This window comes from Pipistrellus kuhlii, unplaced genomic scaffold, assembly GCF_014108245.1.
Source record: "Pipistrellus kuhlii isolate mPipKuh1 unplaced genomic scaffold, mPipKuh1.p scaffold_m20_p_5, whole genome shotgun sequence".
NCBI classification, from domain to species: Eukaryota; Metazoa; Chordata; class Mammalia; order Chiroptera; family Vespertilionidae; genus Pipistrellus; species Pipistrellus kuhlii.
In genome coordinates, this window is record NW_023425551.1 from 23773091 (window position 1) to 23794712 (window position 21622).

Sequence of the window (21622 nt, forward strand, 5' to 3'; positions counted from 1 at the left end):
TATTTAATAGTCTTTTTAAAAAACATTGCTTTGGTATTAGAAATGTTTAGTAAAACAGTCTATGGAGTCTAGCATTACTTACTTACTAGGAAAATCATTTTTACCCAGCTTAATCCTACACAACAGTCATGAAATCCCCTCTGTGATATTTTCTTCTAATAAGCATGAAATTATAAAAAGGAACAACTCCTGTTTGAAGTGTCCATCTGTATGCCGTGTGGAACTGTCTCCAGCACCAGCGCACACAATTGGCTTTGGGGAAACACCGCAGTGGAACAGGTTACAATAACCTTCCCACCCAGCGGGAAGGATGCTTTAGGCGGCCTCAAACCATTTATTTATCTCGGACAAATCAGACACCAATTGTTCATGTCAACATTGGTTGCTAAACTCTGTGGGGAGGTGGTCTTGCAACTATTTTTGTTGCCTTAGGGGTTAATAATTCTTTTTGTAGAGTCATTTATACTTAACCCATGCTTCTTAATCTAATACTTTTTATTGTTTCTCCAAACTCAGGGAATTGTAATTAGGAATTAAAAGCCATTTTCCTGTCTAAATTTAAGTAGGAGAACTCCGAACTACTCCCTCTTATAAGGCAGCAAACACAATATCTGAAACTCGTTGGATATGTATTCGGGGATCACATCCTATGTTTTATGCTCAGGGAAGTCAGGTGTATGTCCTGGAACTGACTGAAGACTACTAGACTATGCGTCTGGGGCAGATGTAGCCCAGGTAAGTCACTCCTCTCTCTCCTTTCTCTGGGAGATTGCGTCCCTCACAGAGGTAAGAGGGGATATGGGAGCGGACTCAGACATCCCAGAACGTGGATTCCCACTGATGGATAACCTATGTCCCTTTGTCTCATTTCCTCCCCCAGATTAAGCTGTAGTTTAAGAATCTACCAAGTTGGATCCACAGTGACAGCCCCACCCCAGGCAGCTTTCCTGAAATGCCTTGGCCCTTTGCTGCCATGGGCCCCACTGGTAAGGGCTAAGAGCCAAGGTTTCTCCCATTTGGCTGCCAGGCTTCTTTGATGGGCAAAGGGACTTGAGGCGTCCCTTTCTCTGCCTACTCCCTCCTTGTTTAGAGGTAAAACAAACACAAATAAGTAAGTGTGTCAGATTTCCGGGTGGGGAATACTTTATGAAGCAATCCCACTAAGGAATACATTTCTAATTCATGCTAGAAAGTAATGGCAAACACCACTGTAACACTGGCCCAGAGTAGACTGAACTTCAGTAGCTAGTATTCTGACCTAGACCAGTATATCAGGAATAAATTCTTAATATAGAAGGATTCAGAACTTAAAACAATTTTCAGAAATAAACTTTTAGTGTTGTGAATTTTACTGAAGCACATAAGCTTCTAGTTTAAATCATAATTTTACTCAAAAAAAAAGTTGGTTTCTAGTAGGTCAGACTACTAGTTTTTTTGTTTGTTTGTTTGTTTGTTTTTTGGGGGTGTAATGGCCAGGAGGGGGTATGAGGGAGCCAGCTACTGAGGTGTTCATGTTTTGTGTCTAGATCAGGATGGTTAGGTGGTATAACTGTAAGTAAAAATCAAACAAGCCATAGTCAGAATTTGCAGTGTTTATTATATGTAAGATATATTTCCATACAGAGTGTTTCTAAAGACAAAAGACAAAGGAATTTTTTTTTAAAAAGGTTAGGTTTCATATTCTTAAAACTCATTAGATACAAATTCGAGATTACAGTTACATTGCAAAATCTTATTCTGAGTAAAACTAATATTGAAATACATGATAAATTTTAAAATGCATCTATTTTTTGGTGATTAAAATATACTTAAGCAGAGCAGTACTTTAAGCCAGACAAAGCAAAGAAAAAAAATCTTGTTTAATATATATATATTTAAAAATTCCAGTAATATTTCTTAAATTCCCGTTAAAACATAATCAACATTAAAGTCAGCAAACTACTATTTTTGACTGACATTTGGATGATTTTATCACTTAACCTGGTTACACAGTGATTTTTTTTTTCTGTCAGATGTAACTGACAACCAGTTTAGTCTTTAAGATAAATGAAGTGATAATTCACATTGTAGCATCTTGTGGAAAATATTCAAACTACATTTAAAATGTTTGTTTAAAATGGAAACACCTATTATTCCACAAGAAATTGTTTCTGTAAAAGTACAGGTTGGCTATTCAATAATAACCACACTACATCCAACTAAAAGAAGAATCATGGGGGAAAAATACAAAGCCTACTTATAATATGCAATATAAAGGTTATTGTTGTACTTAAAAAGAAGAGAAAAAAAAAATCTCCCATTTTGGAGAAATTCAAACCTTCCCATAGTCCCCTCCTTAGGCTGTGCTACATAAAGTTATTTAGCCAACATGATTTGATCGTGGCTTACGATTAAACTCAATTTGACAACTATATATAGCAGCCCTCGTCTGGATGTCGGTTATGACAACAGTTGCAGTTCCATTAAAGAATACTTGCTATTACATTTGGTACAAAGCGTGAACAAATCATGAACACTCAGGACAGATTGGCACGATGCATGCAGTTCTAGAACTCTTATCTCAAGCCAGTCATAACCGATTAAGCCATATTCCCAGTCCTGCTTTCCAAATCTTTCCTTGTATTACAACTCACATTTAAAATGCTTCATAAAACTTTTAAAATGCACCTTAAAACCTTAGAATGCTCCTTAAAACCTTAGAATGCTCCTTAAAACCTTAAAATGCTCCTTAAAACCTCTTCCAGAATAAGTGTGCTTTATAAGCCACTTATCTGAATGCATGATGGAAATGAGGCAGGATGGCAGTGCCAGTGCCTGCTGGGAACACATGGGGGAGGGGTGGAAGGTGGAGCTGGCCCAGGCCCATGGCACTCATGGCCAGGGAGGGCTCTTGCTGCTGCTGCCCCAGGCAGCCGAGCCTGTGGGGCAGGGGCTCCCCGGGCCCCAGAGCCAGGGCGCCATTCCCAAAGGCATTTTGGGGAGGAGGAGGTGGCAGCTGCCAGAAGCCCAACAGGGGGGAAATCTCCAGAGAGGCAGGTATGGTTATGTTCACAGCATCTATGGGCAGCTCTCTGGGCAGGTTGAGCCTGTGAGGTGACTGAGGCTCTTGCAGAGGCACCTCCTCCACCAAATTGATGTTGCAAAACGGTTTAGTATCCGCTTTGAGCGGCAGGTTGGCAAGTGGGGGGTATGAGGTAGCAGTGGGGTACTTGTGATCCTGGAGGGGCTGGGGAGGAGGGTTGGGAGGTGCCATGGGAGGCGCCATGGGAGCCAGGGGGATCAGAGGCTCTGGCAGCGGTGGTACAGGCTGGCAGGGTGGCTCCATGGGATTGAGGGTGTGCACCTCAGGGGGCAGGCCGCCGGCGAGCCCATTCTGCACAGCAGCTCCTAGAGCGAAAGGAACCAGTGCGGCTGCCTTCAGCTGATACTGAGGAGAGAGAGTGTGGAAGAGATTCATGAAATCTCCAGTCTGCATACTCTCTCTCAACAGCTCCTGCAAGTGTGTCTTCTTGGTATGGCGAGTGAGGTGGTCTTTGCGCCCAAATCTCTGGGCACAAAACTGGCACAGGAAGTCCTTACAGCCTGTGTGGACCACCATGTGGCGCCGCACGTCTTTCCGGGTGTAGAACAGTCTATCGCAGTGGTCGCACCGGTGCTTCTTCTGCTTGTTTGCGTAGGGCTTGTCTTCGGAGTGGGTCTTGAGGTGGACGAGCAGCACCTCGGTGTTCCTGAGCACCAGGGCGCACACCCCGCAGGTGAGGTCGCCGCTGTTGGCCTTGTGGAGGGCCACGTGCCGCTTGTAGCCCAGCGTGGTGTGGTACTTCTTCCCACACTGCTCACACACGAAGGGCACCTTGTTGGGGTTATGGGTCTGGAGGTGGTTCTTCAGGTGGTCTTTCCGGTTGAACGTCTTCTCACACAGACCACACTGGTGAGACTTCTGGGCCGAGTGGGTAGCCGTGTGCCTATGAGCAGAAGGCAGAATTTCACAATTGACTCAGATTTTTAAGAGCCGAAGAAAGGTAGAGAAACAATACTAGAATGATAACGGTAGTTTTCTCTAGGTGGTGGTTTAAGAAATCGTTTTTAGTTTTAAAGTCTTTTTCTATATTTTCCAGACTCCACACCCACATAAGACTTTATAATAATAATAATAATAATAATTTAAAAAAACACGTGCTGCTAAAGACATAATGCAATTTTCACACTTGCAAAGAATATGGCTAGAGTACATATTTTCCTAGTGTACACAAAGAAATTGCTAAATGCATACAAGTATTTAAAAATATACGATCAAGAAAAATACTTTCAGGACTTGGTTAAATGGTTATTTAACGATGAACATTCCTGAATTCTCAAGAGTGACTCAATAGTCCCTCCCCCCATTTTTAGATTGTTTCTAATACAATTCCAACTCGCCTGTATTGATTGAGACAAGTGTTGGACATAAACTAAAAAGTCTGTCCTTAACCTCAGAGACAGCATCTTAAGTGTACCCAGAATGCCAGCCCTAGCAATGGGGCTCTGAACCCTGCTCCTCCCAGATCTTTATGCTCATGTCTTGGTCTCCTCCATTTAATACTTTCCTACCAGCTATCCTCCCCGCTGTACGCAGCCCCTGTCTCCCTCAAGGGCCCAGAGAGAGCCCTTCTACCAAGTGCCTGCACGTCACAGTGACTTTACTGGCACCATTCACAGGCCTTTCTCTAGAAGGACCCCGGTGCTCCTCCTGGCAGCTGAGACACATGTTTCCGTAGCTGAGCTTCAGGGGCAAGCCACAGACATCCTGGTCAGTCTGGAATTTCACAACAGCTAGTTTATATTTGTATCAGTAACGCACAATTCCACTTCTATCATAGTTCCACTGAATTCCTAAAGCCTAAAAACCTAATGCTATATGGGAACCTTGAGTTAGTCATCTTTAAAAAAGGTTCATTTACTAACTGTATCGTACAAAACAGCAAGTCCTATGCGTTAGTGTTTCTTATAAGACAGCACTGTAAACAACCGGTGGCCGCAAACACAGCCCAGGCTGCTGCAGCTCCCTTCGACAGTTAACTCTTTCAGGAGCTAAAGCTTGTCCTACTGACAATTTCAATGCAATTGAGCTGTTGATTTTAGAATTTCTAACAACTCATTCTATGAAAAAAGAATTTCTTAAAACACACACACACAATGCAAGTCCAAAGTGCACCCAACCTTCTACCCTACATTATCCACTCCTGACCCTTCCCTCGGACAGAAACCTGTATGGGGCCTACAGACGATGTTTAGAAACCACTGGTAGTCCCTATTGTAGGAAGACTGGAAGCCAGTTCCAAAACTTAAAGCTGATCAGAATCTAATTGTCATTTTCTTAAATATAAAAAAGCAAAAACCTCCAGTCCTCTTCCCATTTGTCTCCCTTAAAGAATAGTAGCCTGTACTGTGCAGGGGCTAGGAAGGAAAGCTGCACCTTCCCTCCAGGACATAAGGGCTCAGAAAGCAAAGGCATATAGATAACGAAGACAGGTGTGACAGTGCTGATTACAGGAGCCAGTGCAGCAGGTGGTTGAAAGACCTGAAATGATGCCGATGTCTGCAAATTCCAGATATATTTAAAAACATTTGCAGGTTGCAGAAAGGGTTTGTTGAGTCTGTTATCTCTAAAAAATAGCCACACTCTTGTACAAGTTATCCGCAGAGATAGCAGCAGACAGATGGGAGAGGGGACTGGCTGACAGACTTGGCACGGAAGCAGTTTTTCTATTTGGTCCAAACTAGTGACTTGGACCCCAATGCTCTGTCCTGGATCTTCCATTCTTGCACCTCTCTGCTTTATTCTTTGTGGAGGGTTTCTGTCTGATTAGAGTTCATTTACCAGCCAGGGATAACTGCTCTGGGTTTGCATCAGGCCGTGTAAAGGCACATGACACCACTGTGCCCCTTTCACCAGCTTCTGTTCCTCCGAATTTCTCACTCTCCCCTCTGCCTGGCATCCTGTCTCCCCCTTTTAAAGTATCCCTCGCTTACTCGTACAATAGTCTCAGCCCAGGACGTAATCATCTCATGGCTGAAATTACTTTAACAACTTGCTTCCTTCCCTCAACCTCTCCTCTTACTGCTCAACCCACAAAATCATACTTGTCTGTCCCCTCGTCAGAGCGCCACGGTGGGGTGGCACCTGGCCCATGTCAGCAGCCTTGGGACCCCCTCAGGGATAGCCGCTCTGACTGGTTTCTCCTGCCTCGTGATCATCTCTCCTTGACTCTCTCCCTCCCACTGCTTCCACTGTTTGCTGTATTGGGACCCATGTCCTCTTTCTGGTGAAGCAAGTCAGTCATTTTCTCCCTCAACCTCTGCTTATAAAATGGAGCGTATGTTGTAATTGAGGGAAATGGGATGGAATGCTGCCATTGAGAGAGAGAGAGAGAGAGAGAGAGAGAGAGAGAGAGAGAGAGAGAGAGAGAGAGAGAGAGAGAGAGAGAGACCCCCCAAAGCAAACTCTAAGGCACCCTGCTGTCCACCACTTGCACAGATGTTAAAGAGCTCAGACTGCATTTTAATTCAAGGAGTCTGTGTGCACAACTCTCTTCCCAGCCTGGGCCGCCTCATCTTTCAGTTCTTAGAGGGGGCCTGTTACAAGACACACTTGTTGAAAGAATGACAGGGCACAGCAAAACTGTCACATGAAACCTCAGTCACACCAGACACGGCTTCCAGGCTGCAGTGCGCCACATGCTGCGTCCCTTTCCCATGCAGTGTTTAGTCGGAGGACTGGCAAAGCCATGCAAAGACGTGAGTAAAAGCACATACTTTTCTAAAGGCTCTCACCTCATCAGCTTATATCTGGAAACAAAAGCTTTGCCACACTCGGGGTGCTGGCACTTGAAAGGCCGCTCCTTGGTGTGAGTGAGACCGTGGACAGTGAACTTCTCTCGGGAGAGGAACGTCTGGCCACAGACCTGGCAAAGGTAGGCAGCAGCCATGGTTTTGCTTCTCACACCTTCCTTTTCAGATGCGCTGACTGAATGCTGTGCCAGGGAAGCACAAAAAAAAGGTTGGTCCTGAGCCCATGAGCAGAGGCAGCCCCACCACCACCACCACCACCACCACCCGCCTGAACTCCAGGCCAGGGCAAAGGCAGTGTCCTGGGCTTGGTTCTACTCAGACCTGGGCCTCAGGAGCCACTAGCTCTGCTTCCTGCTGTCCCACGGCCTAGGGTGTGTGCAGTCTCAGGCTCAGAGGGGAACGTCTGGGCACAGATGAGATTCCAGGAGTAGAAAGGTAATCTGCAGACTGTGGAGAGAAGAGAAACCATTTTCTTGCATTAGCTATTGCAAACTCATTAGTCAACAGAGCCAAATATCAACAGTAGAACGATTGAAATTTAAGAGCCAAATGTTTTAAACTTAAACTTCTTCTAACACCTCTTCTTCAAAATAGACTCGCCCAGGCCACGGTATTTTGTGGAAGAGCCACACTCAAGGGGCCAAAGAGCCTCAGTTTGCCGACCACGGAGCTATTGGAAAACAATGCTTTTCCTCCACTCCCTCTCCCCCCGACACATACACCAGTTCAGAATCAACTACTGATGCAGCATGACGCCCTATCCTCCTGGGGGCTTTAAGGGGTCCTTTCAGAGGTGCTTCTCCGGAGTGGCGAGGAGCACAGTGTTTTGCTGGTGGGTGAAGCACTTTCTTTGTGAGGATGATGGCTCTTTATCCATAGACTCGGTACTATCTGCTTCAAACCATGATCTCTGGTCAGTGTGAAGCTCAGCTGGCCAACTGGAGAGAGTTGGTGTTGGAGTGTGTAACCGGTACAGAAACAAAAGTCATCCCTGCTTAGTCAAACCGTGGGCTCTATTCCTCTCCCCTCGCTGTCAGGTAGCATGTGTTACTCATCACACCTGTTTAAACTTCTAGGGGATGCAACAAAATCACTTGTATGCATCCAAGTTCATTTGCTTATAAGGTTACCGTGCAGAAGGACTCGACTCTGCGATGGAAACAAGGTGTGACCACAGCGAGCTCAAGTCACCGGTGAGCCTCTGGAGGGGGGATCACGATTCCCAGGAAACACCGCTGGCGATGGCTCCGGGGAAGGCGCAGGAGGCACTGAAATGTGTAGACGCCACATCTAGTAAACTGTTTCTGCTAACCTCTCCCCCTGTTGTTGATGGGGGCATTTCCTCATGCCCAGCCTCACCCGTTTGGTCAGCCACTTCCAGGAGAACTCTAATTGTGACCACCCTTCCAACCCAAGCAAAGCTCCCAAAACCAGGCTCTTCTTTTTCTACCAACTGGTCATCATCTGAGGAGCCCAAGAGCCTGAGACAGTGTCACAAACAACACAGTACAACTCTGGCACCTAGAGTCTCGGTGAGTAACTCGGGGAGGGAGGAGGGGTTGCATGGGAGAGGGGGGGAATTAGGGAGGAGACACTAACCCCTCAAGTGCCAATTAGAGACCCATATGCTGACACTGAACACCGGAGGAGCTTTTGTACACAGGCCTGCACTTTCTGTACTCTGACAAGTAAACAGGGCACTCATGGCCAACAGGCCAATCACAGCAGGAGTCTGTGTCCAGCAGCCATTCATTCACCGCCAAGGCTTCAAAATTGCTCTGTGTTGTAGAAAGTTCATCTTTACCTTTTCAGTTACTTTCTGACCAGAAAGCTAGAGTCTAGCTAGATGAAACTACTATAACAGTTTGAGCATCTTTAACTAGATCAACCCACAGCACATGTTCACAGACAAAACATACGTTCCTTTTCTAGTGGCCAAAATCGCGGCAAACTTCTGTGTTCCCCATTCACTAGCTCAGATGTTTAGTGTCTGGACCGAGTTCACAGGAGCCGGCACCTGGCTGACACCCTCCCATCCGCCACACCTGCTGGGAACCCTCAGGACTGACATGCCACACACTCTGAATCGGAGCTTCGGCTCTGAGCCAAAGCCAGCATCTTGGCACCAAATCTCCTTTCTGAGGGCAGCTCGCACACACCTTCTCCTCTGCGACTAACTGTGGTGATTTGCGCTGAACTCTTGTCCAGATCCATCTCCCAACTCCCCGTTCCCTCACAGTAACCCCGTTCATGCCAGAGGCCCTGCTTTGAGGCATCCCCAACAACGCTGGCCGCAAAATAATTCCTTCCAGGAATTACCCTGTGTGGCCCAGTGCTTGCTGCCAGGTCTCATGATGCGTCTACTTTTCCAGCCCAAGTCTGGCTCACACTGGCCCAGCTATAAAAGGCAGAGAGCTGAAATATGCTCAACTCATTCACTCGAAACTGCTCTGGGTTCTTCCCAAGTCTGTCAAAAGATTAAAATGTGCACACAATACGAAGTGTGAAGTTCATCTTAGCTGAACCCAAAGTAGTACTAGTCACCCAGAAGGAGCTGGTCTGGGGTGAAGATTTCATAATTCATCTACTAGTACATCAATCCCCTGCATGCACACTTTGTCAGCTTCTCAGTACATTCATTCTCCCTAACTCCCTAACTTTATGAAAGATGCCCAGTATGTCCAACAGAACTCTGTGATGATGGAAAAGTCACGTATATGAAGACTATTGAACACTCAAAATGGGACGCTGAGAAACGGAAATGTTTAGTGAAGGAGCCATGTGTAGCTGACGGCTGATGGACTGGGCGGCACAGGCTGGCTCTTAGCTTCACCATCAAAGAGAGGACCCTCCGGTGTTCCCCTAAAGCAAAGGAGTTCATGTAGATCTAGTCATGTATTCTACAAATACAGCAGGAAGATTCCCCATTCTAATTCCAGCTAAGCCACTTGTTAGCTGTGTCCTGAGTTTCAGTTCCCTCATTTGTGCATGGGCTGCTGGGAACAACCATCTAAAAGAAGGTAGTTCTGCAAGCATGCTGTAGTCTAAAACACACTGTACAGAAATGTGGGATTGGTAAAGAAACCATCAGCTGGCGCATGGTTCTCACCATCCAGCTATGGATACAATAGAAAAAAGCCATATTCTCTCCCTACGTGTAATTCATCATCCATTATTCCTACTAGGGGGGCCAGCAGTCTGAACACACACGTCTACACATACAGAAAGGACATATGAGGGTGCAAGTAAAAATTAGCCTGCACTCTTTTGTTTCTCAAAAGATATCAAGGTTGACTGACTCCTTACCAAATGAAACATTTTTCTTCAATTAAAAATAAAAGGTGTCTGTACTTTGGGGTTAATAAAGTTTTCCTAGATCCAATCTCTAGCCACTTCCCTAGGTTCAGAAGTTCAACAGTCATGGACATCATTACCTACATTTGTCTTGGGCCTTCAAAGATGGTAAGTACAAAGTCAGGGAGTTTCAGATATGGCCACATTTTATTTAAAAGTGAGGCACATTTCCTCTAACTCCCCCTCTGAACTTTCTCCCAAAGAACTAAAAAACTTTAAGCCAGTTAAACATTTTTATACTTAACATTTCATTTCCAAGGCTTTTATCTTTCTGAGTTTTAGATATGTCTATTAAATACACCTAGCCCCACACTGAGTGAAAAGTTAGTCTTTAGATGTTGAACTGGATTAATTATTTGATGGTAAACATTCTTTAATTTATTCAGGAAATATTTTTTGAGGTTGAATTCAAGTTCATAAATAGTTACTTCATTCACTGTAGCTGTGTATTTCATTAAATATGGACCTCCAAATATAAATATTTGCACAGTTTTTCATGATATAATCACAAACGTCTATGAAAATAATCTTTCCCAACAGACTATAAATTCACTGCGGCCAAGGATCAAAGCTCAGCTATTTTAAAAAAATAAACCGTGAAGATAACACAACATCTCCCATCACCACGTACTTGACCAGAGCTGGCTGGCTGTTGCTGATTCCAGTCTTTGGTTGAAACCTGATGAGCTTTATAGCCACATCCTTCAAACAGACTTTGAATATCTTTCTAATACCTGGCAAACGTCCAACAATCCCGACAGAGAACAACACAGGGAGGGTCTTGACCATAATTAGTCTGTTCTGAGACTCAACGCACAGATTGCATGTGAGTCTTCAGTTCGGTAATATTTCAACACCTGTCACCATAGAAAGATAGTAAGACTTCCTTCAAAACATCTCAGGACATAATTTCCAATCCCTTGATTCTAAAAATACAGAGTGATACAGATCTGCCAGTGTGCCAAAGAAGGCTTGTGCCATCTGCTTCATTCTGCTCGTGCTGATTATTTTAGGGATGCGAGAGGATCAGGTTGGAAAAAGAACATATATATATATTTGGCAATAGCAAGGAAGTCCCGTGTTCCCTGAGGGATCATCGTATACGGCAGAGGAAGAGGTCAGAGCACAACTGTAGCTCCAGGTGTCCCCAGTCATCCAATGGGGGACAAATGTTTTACAGCAACCTCAAAATAAACTGACTTTGGCTTCTACTTCCATTGTCCCACTGACACAATGCAAGGCCTGTTTCTGAGAGGAAACTGAATTGCCATTTTTAGTCTTCCAACTTGAATAGTCTAAGCCTTTTTTTTTTTTTTTTTTTTTTACACCATACACCAACCATTCCTTGTAGATAAGGAAGTTCTACTCCAAACGTTTTTCTCTTTCATACTCCCCAAACCCAGGATTGTTTTACATCAATGTATTCAGGCTAATTTAAAAAGGGCCTCTAATAAGCTTCTGTTTTTTTTCTTAAATAAGCAGCACTGACTTAGATGGAAAAAGAGACCATCCCTCTTGGTGCTATCAATTCAGTTTGAGTCTTCACAAAGTCATTAATATTATTTCCTAAACCATGGGCCACATATTTTGTGCCTCAATCATGGCATTTTATTAGGTTAATAATAAAGATTCTGCCCTGGCCAGGCGGCTCAGTTGTTTGGAGCATTGTTCTGTCCATTGAGGGGTCACGGGTTCCCTGGTCAGGCAAGTTGAGAAGAGGCCAATCGATGTTCCTCTCTCTCTCCCTCTCCCTTTCTCTCTCTAGAATCAATAATAGTATGTCCTCAGGTGAGGTTTTAAAAAAAGTTTCTATAATATTCTTTTGAGATTCAAGCAGTAAGCCATTTGTACAAATGTCCTATCAAACATGGGTAGAGGTGATAATCTAACAGATCCTAACATGTAAGACAGGCCCACCTCCCTCAAAATCATAGGGGCTCATGGGTCAGCATCTTTAACAATATTTTAATGTATTATTATCCAATAAAGAACTAAGACATTATCATTAAAACCCCTGAACACCTGAGCTGACACATCATTTGGAAGAAGGCTTTTGCCTGGGATGAGCCCTTAAGCTGGATCCATAAATCCTATGGCCCTGCAGTCTGCAGACCTATTCTCACAATGGCTCAAAAGCAACCAAGGCCACAGATCAACCCACTTGCTATTTCCTTAGTGTGCCCCATTCTCTCATGCTTCTCTGCTTTCCACGCTATGCCCCATCCGGGAATGCCCTGCCACTCCTTGTCCACTTGGCAAACTCTTCCTCTTCCTGGTCACACTCCCTTGGCAGAAAAATGAGCTCCTTTTCCATGTGGTGAGAGAGTGAAACTGGGAGATCACTGAGGAAGCGACAGTAATCATCCGGGTGAGACGCCAGTGGTTGTGGTGAACATAAAATGAGATCACTAAAACCACAGTGGAATTAGAAAGAGAAAAATGGGTTTGGCAAGCCCTGCCTTCACCAATGGCCCTTCTATGTTCCCTCCAGAACTATTTATTCAACCGCCTGGGAGACACTGACCCTCCTATGTTTGAAACAACATGCCCTCATTTGTGCTTGATGGTGGGAACACCTACCGAATCCACCCCTCTATTTTGCCATGGGGGACGCTGCCCCACACCTCACCACCTGCGTCCCCCCACAGCCCGCAACCTTGAGAGATTTAATTTGGTTCACTAATCCAGTAACTACGCTCTTATTTTCTTAGAAATGAGGCCTAAAATAAGCAAGAGTTGAAGTGAATTATTTATCTACTATTCAGAGAGAAAATTAATAAGGAAGCTGTCTTACTAATTACAGCACAGCTTTGGAACATTGGATGTATGCATTAAACTTAAAAAATTGAAAAAGCACAGAGTCCCTTCCACTTACAAGCACTGAGAGTAACATCTGTGAGTCAAGATGGCCAACAGAATTAAAGTATGCAGCTTAGCAGGAAATGGAAAGCCATGAAGCAACTTGATTTACCCTACAGATGCCATCATAAGTCAGAAATGTGGGCACTAGGTACCTCTGGAAGTGGGGGCAAAAGTGGGCATGAAAGTAGAGTGAAAGGTGTGAAAGTCTAGTAGTGACACCTCAGCCCCCTGACCCTCCCAGTGGAGGGCATGGGATGGGATGTGAGGCTAAAACAAGATGATTAATTGGAGTTTGTATACCTCCCCCATTTGGCTATCAGGACACTGGCTACCAGGACCTCGTCCTCCACAGCAGGAGCCTGGAGGAGTCTTCTCTGGGGAAGCTGACCAGCCCAAGAGGAAAGAGCTAATGCCAAGGACAGATGACAGTGCCAGGGTTTACCTGCATCACTAAAGCAAAGCCCTCGTTGACAAGCCCTGTCTAGATATACAAAGCTCCCAAGCAACAGACTTGTCAGATTCTACTTTTTAATAGTAACTATCGCAGGGCTGTGTACGATACACTGGAGTGGTGGGACTAGGGAAGGGAGGCTATTTTGGCTTCTGCCACCTCTCAGAAGAGATAACTGTGGCCCGAAAAGGAAGAGAGGGCAGGTTGAAATACACTTTGTAAACAGAATAGTTAGATTAGGGCTTAGGTTAGGCTAGTGGAAAGAGGTGACAGGGTTGTCAGACAGGGAAAGGAAGGATGAGCACCAGAAGAAAAATCCAGCAAAGCGCAGGAGTTCCAAGTTCAGTTTCTGATATGCTGAGCTTAATGGTGCCTATGATCCAGATCAGCAGGAAGACTTTTAGCAGGAGGAGGAGCTGAGATGCTCATCTAGCCAAACAGAGCAAATGACACTCTCACCCTCTTTGGATTCTGGGGAGTAGAACCACTGTGAATCGTGTTTCTATAAGTGACTTTATACGTTACTGAGCTCTCCATGGGTGGCCTCAGACCCTGTGAGGAAGCTCACATGATCAACCCAGCATGGTTTGGTGACGTGGGTTGTCCTGGGGGTGAGGAGGGGTTTGTTTTCTTTGCAGCAGGCTGCAGCTAGACCGATCCTCCCTGAGGATATCTGCTCCGCACTGGGGAGCTGGGTGGAAGTAGGCTTGTGGGGACATGTCATTCTCAGAGACTCCAAGGACAGAGGACTTCTGCCTTCAAATTCCCCAGTTCCTCTTGGTAAGACAGTGTAGTGGCAAGTCAATGGTAATAAAAAAAAATTTTAAAAAAGCAAAATGAGAATTAAGCTTGCATTAAAGACTCTAGCAGCTCAAAATCCCTATTTGGTGGCCCACTCTACTGAAGGAAGGTGGGTGTTTTGTTTTGTTTTGTTTTACAGGTGAGAGCCTTTCTTTGTTATAAGACGTTGAGTGGATTGAAGACAATGCCTAATCTATTTAACAGTCAAGATGAGGACAGTGGGAAGGACAGAGGTAGAAGCAGGCAGGCCATGCCAACAGAACAATCTCAGTGGGAATGAAGAAAGCCCGAAGAAGCAACAGAAGAGGCAGAAGACCAGGAAATGAGCCTCAGAGTCCCAGCAGACAGAGAAGCCCACTACCCAGGCGAAAGAACACCAGCCAGGATGCTGCACCTCAAGCATGCTTTCCTGGAAGAGGCCTGTAAGCACGCCCCTCCCTCCCGCACAGAGGGGGGCAGGCAGTCTGCAAGGGGTCTGCACAGCTGGGGGTCCCCACAGGCTGAGTGCTTCCCCAGGAGGGATCCTTCAACACAACCCACCCGGCAGGGAAGAGGCGAGGAGGGAAGCATGTTTACGGATTTTTACTTTTCAAATGATGAGAAAGTTGATTTAGAAAGTTACAAAGGGAGAAGTGAGCTGTAGAAGAAATGGGCTCCGGAAACACGTTACAGCAAAAGAAGGGCCCTCGGAGCTTAGGAAAAACACACTCAAAAGGAATATTTGAGCAGGCGTGCTTGGGGAGAGGGAGGGGGCGGGGAGAGAGAGCAAGAGCCTTTTTGCAGATTCTTCAACCTTCCACAGGCCTCCTCTCCCCACCACACACCCTGGATTTTTCCATCTAAACATTTAGGAGAGAATATCAGATGTCTACAAACACGCAAGCGAGGTGTGTGCTGCCCGAGCAGCATGTGTGGAGGCCAGGGCTGGGGCTGCTGACATGGATCGGGCCCCGCTGTGAGGGAACCACTCATGGACTCTGGGCAGCAGACGGTGGGGGTGAGGGACAGAGAGCCCTTCCCGAACCCAGACAAGAGCCTTGGGAATGAGGAGAAGATTTTCTTATAGTCGTTAAAGTCAGTGATGGGGACTATTCCTTTTTGACAGTTGAAAACAGATCCCCTTCCTCCCTCCCAACAAACCCTCAGCCACCGGCCTCCAGGCCTTTTAGGAGAGAGAGGCTTCTATAGCTGACAGCCCTGCTCGCTCTCTCTTCCTGGTATTTTCAAAGCCGGGCACCGAGGAACCAAAACTACCTAATTAGCGGCAGGGCCATTGTCCAAATACGGCCCACACTCTGGCGGAAAGAAAAGCCTGGGTCCTTCCCAGGAAGCGTGTGAGGGTAGAGGCTCCACGGAGAAAAGAAACAAGAAAAGCAGACCAGTCACATCGGTGCCGGGAAGCCAGACTCATGAGTCAAACATCCCTCGAAAGAAACTTGAAAACTCTGAGGTCTGGGAAGGAGTGGACTGTTTGATCCTGAAACAACAGCGGCTCTGAGCAAACAAAAAGGCGTGAAAGAGCAGCAAAGTATCTCCGGGGGGTGGCGTTAGAGATAACTTCTCTTTGTTTTTCCTTTTTGATTTTCTATACTTTCTAAATTTTAAAAAGGAGTATTTAGGCTCATTGGGAGGAGACCTGGTGGACAAAAGGGAGGCATGCGTCTCGGACAGACAGTAGAACACAAGAAAGCAGAGACACAAAGCAGCCCAGGGCATCAGAGATCTCGGGGTTCAGGCCTGCTGGAGAGCGGGTGTGAGTGTAAGGGAGTGGGGGAAAGTGGGCTGGAGAAGGGGCTGTGCCCGAGCACAAGGGGTCCCACACATCGGGAGAGGAACCTGTGGTTATTCTATTGGGAACTGGGAGCAGGGAAAGTGAAGATGGTTCATCAACAGATTGCTTTACAGAGAAAACAGCTCCTCCCCCACCATCGGCCTCCTCACCCCAGTGAAAAGAACTTTCTCAAATCTAAATGGTCTTTTTTTTTTTGACAAGATGAGCCGGAGACCAAATCTGATTACCCAAATGGACACAAATGTAATTGGCAATTTTAAATGACAGCTTAACACTAAGCTTTTTCAATGGATGAGCATCCAGAGCTCACATGCCTATCAACTGTGTACACAGCGAGAAAGGAAAGGAGCCGAAGCCCACAGGCTGGCTGTGCTCCTGAGACACAAAGCTGCACTGAGACTTCCCTCGTTGCCTTCCCCTGTCACGTCCGTCACTTCAAATGATGCAAAGCAAACTGTTCATCCAGAAATACTTAATTCGAAATATGAAAAGGTTTACATTTAGGATACAAATGCAAATATTTATCCTTTAGGATGACCCCCGTTTTTCATTTTTTTTCCTTTGAAGACGGTAAACATTTCACCAGGTTTCCATCTTTAAAGGAAATGACACTCAAGGGACGAGGCTGCTTTTCCAAGTCCCTGCTGCTGGGGGAGAGGGATGCCCAGGAAATGGGGGAGAAAGCTTCCAATGCGGGACCCTTGCAAGCGGGCCTCCTCTCCTTTTTCACCTCAAGCCTTTTCTCTCCCCCATTCGCTGCTCTGGGCCCTTTGTTTGTTTAACAAACCATTACAATTACACCCGGCTCAATGGGAGGAATGCACACTCCCTAAGTAGCTGTCTCCCAATCCACATGTGTGGTCCGTCTCACAGCCCCTAGCAGGCGGCTTCTGTGCTCCAGTCCCCTGGAGGCCGGGCACCCAGCTCACAATAAGCCCCAACTTCCCGTGGCCGCATGCCTGCTGCTGCTTCCCAGGAGCCTATAGAGATGTCTCACATTGGGCTTCCTCTCCTGCTCCTCTAGCAACTGCACGGTCCGTCCTGTCTGGGCCTGTCCCACTGTGCGCCGGTGTCTCCTGTCCACGGTGTCAGCGCCCCTTACCTGTCCTCAGCCCACAGACCTACCTCCAGCTACTGGGCAGACACATCCCGGGACCCTACTGGTTCTCACGCCTCGTCTTCTAATATCCATTCCATGGGAAGAGAAGATACACAAGCAAGATTCCTTGCCCCTGCCTCATTAAACCGGCTAGTGCCTTTCTTGGCTGCTAGTCGATAGGTTGGAATGGATTTCAACTTCTTGGCCAATAAATCAAAATATTATTTAGTAAGAACATCATCTTTCAAAGGGAACCTAAATAGTATTTAGTAAGACAATAATTCCATTGAACTCATAAAGCCCTACCATGCTACTTTGTCTAACAATCCCCAACTGCCAGCCCTGGGAGAGGGGCAGAAAGGCCCTAGCATCGCCATCTGACAGATGAGGAGACGGAGGTTCAGAGACGGAAGTTCTTTACCCACAGGCACTGGAGATGACGATTCTGCAGGTAATGAACTGTCCTAAGTAACGTGGTCCCATGCACAGGGAGTGCTAGCTCCTACGAGCATCATCCCCGGTGATCACGATGGCGACCAGAGGCCAAACACGGGTATTCTGAGCTACGCCGACCCCATCCACTTGCACCACGTGCCCCTCGCCATGCGGTGTGCCAGTGCCATGGACTCCAGAAGCAACATTTATTATCCTGATTCTCAACAGGGCCTGCCCCTGAAGCTGGAGTCCTAGCCCTACTGGCATGTGACCAGCGTCTCCCCCGGCTTATCAGTCAACATCTTCCGCCAAGGGGAGGGCAACCTTCACACATCCCCTTATGGGCACAAGTTAGGGTGTAGACAGGGCAGTCTCAAGCTTTGGAACTGACAGGGTTATCAGCAGAAATGCCATGGATCTGCAGTGCTGTGGGGAATGTGTATGTGTGTGGGGGGGGGGGGGGGGAACAATAGAGGGTATGGGTGTGAAAAGTTGCTAATTGCATCCTCTGATTCCCTGAAATGCAGAGTGTACCAATGCTTTAAACAAACAAAAAAAGGTCAAGAATTCTGTCCTAAGATTACTTTTGCGATTTGAGAGGGAAATATCGTTTTATCCTCTCTACTAGAACCACTTGAACCTCCCGCATTCCTTGACTAATTTTACCATGTGTTTCCAAGCAGTTATTAATAGACATGCCAGCACAGAAAAGACGTGTAAAAGCGAAGGTCACTCGCATACCTGCTGGTGTCGGTGTTCAGGCGGTGGGGAAGGCCTCTCAGAGGGTGGGAGGAGTCACGCCTGTGAGGAGAGATCTCGAAGGAAGGTGTCAGTGAATGAAGCTGGGAAAACATCGCCCATCCCGGCCACAGGAGCCTCCCTTTGAGAGCCCACACACTCAACCGATGACGTGCAGAGGACATGTTCTACTGCTTTTTTTTTTTTTTTTTTAACATTTTCCATGCATTTTAACAAAGGATCAGTTGATTTTAAATTTTAAAACCCTCAATGCCTCAATTGATCTACCACCCTTGACTTTGAAATATCTCAGAAATACCACATGGCAAAAGCCTTAAAACATGTGGGTCATCTGCTATATTTAAACAGTGTCATAAAGTTCACAATGTTGCAAGTTAGCAGACTTTCAGTATTTCATATAATCTTGCCCAAGAAGACCTTTAAGTATTTCCATTATATTCTTTGTCCTACTTACAACTGGATTAGAAAAACCCTGAAATCTTCCCCTGCTTTCTGCAAGTAGAAGGAAAAAATGAAAAAACAAAAAACAACCCATGCAATTGCTTACATAAAAATATTCAAAACAGCACTCGGAGGAAATGGTATTTTTTTTTTAAATCAACAGTATTAGAATACCATAAAACAGGCATGCAAATCTATGCAATAACAAAACCTGAAACAAATGATGAACTGGAAAAGTCAGTAATAGCTACTAGGGGTTCATTTCTAACAAAAGCTCTATATAAACATCTACATTTATCAAATGGGTTGAAGGCTCCTCACTGAATAGACAATTCGGTGGTCACCAAACCTGGCCATGGGCTAGAATGCCTGGGAAGTCTTTGGCACAGGCTGGCACAGTGTCACCTGGGCCCTGGGGTTTGTGTTTTTACCATGCCCCCAGGGCCCAGACTGCAGCCAGCTTTGTACTACTGATCCCTGATGAGCATTTGAAAACCGGTATCTCTGTTCACCAATTAATTATAAAGCTTGGCTTCTTCCAACTAAGACTATCCGATCCCGTTGATCCTCTTAGGTGAAAAGCTTTTCAGGATTTCCTTGCCCAGTACAAAGGTAAATATATAAGGAAACAAAGCCAAATAGAGCTCACCTAACTGATTTTTTTTTTTCACTTGGTTGCCCCTTTTCTTAATTTAATCAAAAAAGGCTGTCTGTTTATTTAGCATAAAAACATCCCTTTTAGTTAAAATCAGAAAAATGCAGGCCATTTTAGACAACTAAATCTTTCAAATAACCTTTCACAAGTCAGGGGGAAAAAAAGGGGGAGTGAGCAGGTTGTCTGAATCATCCAGAGAATTTGTTTTAAGTGTATTCCTCACTTTGCATGTCTAAACACTTCACAAATCATCTTCATGGTCCGTCTCTCCTCTGAAAGTACTCAACATGTATCATGGTCTCCAAAGGCCTAGATTACTTTTTTTTTTTAAGGGCTTTAGAAAACAGGAGAGAGTGAAATTCTTCTGGATGATTCTCCCTTTGCTCCCACCGGCCTCCCCACAGACAATGCTGCTTTATGAGTTCAGGGAGGCGAGGCGAGCTTCTGCTTCCCTTCGGAAGGGGGCACATGACACGGGGTACGCAAACCAGGCAGCGGAGTAGCTCAGCCTCATTGTCAAAATATTCAAATGATCACTACGAGAAAGCGATGCCTTTCTGAATTCAACAATGCTCCACAGCCTCCGAGGGCTCACACGGGAGCTTAGTCTTGAACTGTTCAATGGGAGCAGCACTAGTGGAGGCAGAGAACCCTGGCTGGGAGGAGACCAAGTCCCTGGCCTCTCCCACGGGCCATCTCAGCCCCCACCTAAGGCTTAGATAGTTAACAATGCCCGGAGAACCTGATAGCGGGGGATCCTGGGTGATGGAGGACAACTGAACACAGAAGAGAGACAGTTTGGAAAAAAAGCACACCTAAGGCTGACGGGATGCAGGTTTGAATTTAGATTACACAATCAGGGGAAAAAGATTTAATGTGTCGAGTATATTAAAAAATGGTCATGGAAAAAAATGACCCTCTAACATACAACATTCCTAAATACAAATGTTTCTGAGCTCCTGAGGGGCAAGAAAAATCACATTTTTTCTAGGAATAGGACTGGCATGCGGCAGCCAGATTAGTTCTGGTTAATGGTTTTAAATAAACGGGGAAATATTTGGGGGTAAATGATCTGTTTCTCCATTAATAATAAAAACTACAGTTTCATGAATCTAGAGCCTATGACTTCTGGAATGTCCTTTTCTGTTGTCCCAATATGTTTTTCTAGGCATTTGCTGCTGAGGGCAGCTTAAAAACATGTCTTTTTCTGTTAATGAACTGGTTTAACCACCTGCTGAGCCTTCACTGAAACCCGAATTGAACAAAGGGATTTCCCTCCAGTTTCAGCTCATTCACTTCTAGCTACTCCTGAGTTTGCTTAAGGAAATTCTTCAGATTGACTTTTTTCATTATTATTATTATTTCTAATGATTTGAGTGGGAAAGCACTGAGCAAGCCCCAAACAGTGGGGATTCTGCCTTGGTTTCCCATGAAACACTAATCTAGGCAGACAACGGACAAGGCTTGTTTCTGAAAAGCTTCTCAACTAAGTATTTTATTTTACTTCCTAAAGCCCATCATTCCTAATGGAAAGAAGCGGCCCTATAGGGGAGACTGCGGACAACAAAGCCTTCTCTCAGCGAGGTGGACCACAGTGGACCACAAGGCTGTGTCTCTGAAGGGAAGACCCTCAGTGGAACATTCACATCTGCACCACACACAGGAACATGTTGCAAAGGGTCACCAGGAATCTGAACAGACCTGCTCTCTACCTTTCCTCACAGCCCCTGGGGAACCTTGTTCCTAACCCAAAGCTTCAACTACTCCTTGGGATCACAGGCCTCCCAAATTATCTACCTTTAATTCTAAACTCTCCAATTCCAGACAAACCCATCTACCTACCTCTCACCTCGAAGTCTGGCAGTGCGCCGGGAAGGTCACCTGTCCTAGAGCAAGGGCTCCGCGCAGCTGACTCTAGACTCGCAGCTCCTCTTCCAAAATTACAGATTTCAGCCACAGGCGCCAACTATGCAATGACAGCTAACATGTACTGGGTGCTCACACGGGGAGGGCCACTTTACTAAATGCCCTCAACAACTCTATGAGTAGGAGGAATTAGCTCCATTTTACTTTTGGGAAAACCGAAGCTTAGAAGTTGTTATTAAGTTGCCCAGCCAGCAGCTAAGGTGGGATCCACACGCA

General features: G+C 45.7%; 1 protein-coding gene across 6 annotated transcripts in view; it reads right to left on the minus strand.

The window, feature by feature from the left end:
- Positions 1-1577: 1577 nt before the first annotated feature.
- Positions 1578-21622, minus strand: part of PLAGL1 (PLAG1 like zinc finger 1) — a 41732-nt gene continuing 21687 nt past the window's right edge. Inside the window, exons 6-12 of one of the 6 annotated variants that reach the window (XM_036415233.2) lie at positions 21323-21446; positions 18367-18440; positions 7962-8099; positions 7153-7278; positions 6814-7013; positions 2719-3965; positions 1578-2657 (exon numbers count right to left, since the gene is read on the minus strand). In XM_036415233.2, the coding sequence (XP_036271126.1) occupies positions 2768-3965; positions 6814-6968 (1353 nt within the window). In that variant the 5' untranslated portion in view covers positions 6969-7013; positions 7153-7278; positions 7962-8099; positions 18367-18440; positions 21323-21446 and the 3' untranslated portion in view covers positions 1578-2657; positions 2719-2767. Of the gene's footprint in view, positions 3966-6813; positions 7014-7152; positions 7279-7961; positions 8100-18366; positions 21447-21622 lie in introns of all 6 variants that reach the window. The other 5 variants (XM_045572723.1, XM_045572722.1, XM_045572725.1 and 2 more) reach the window with 5 other exon arrangements.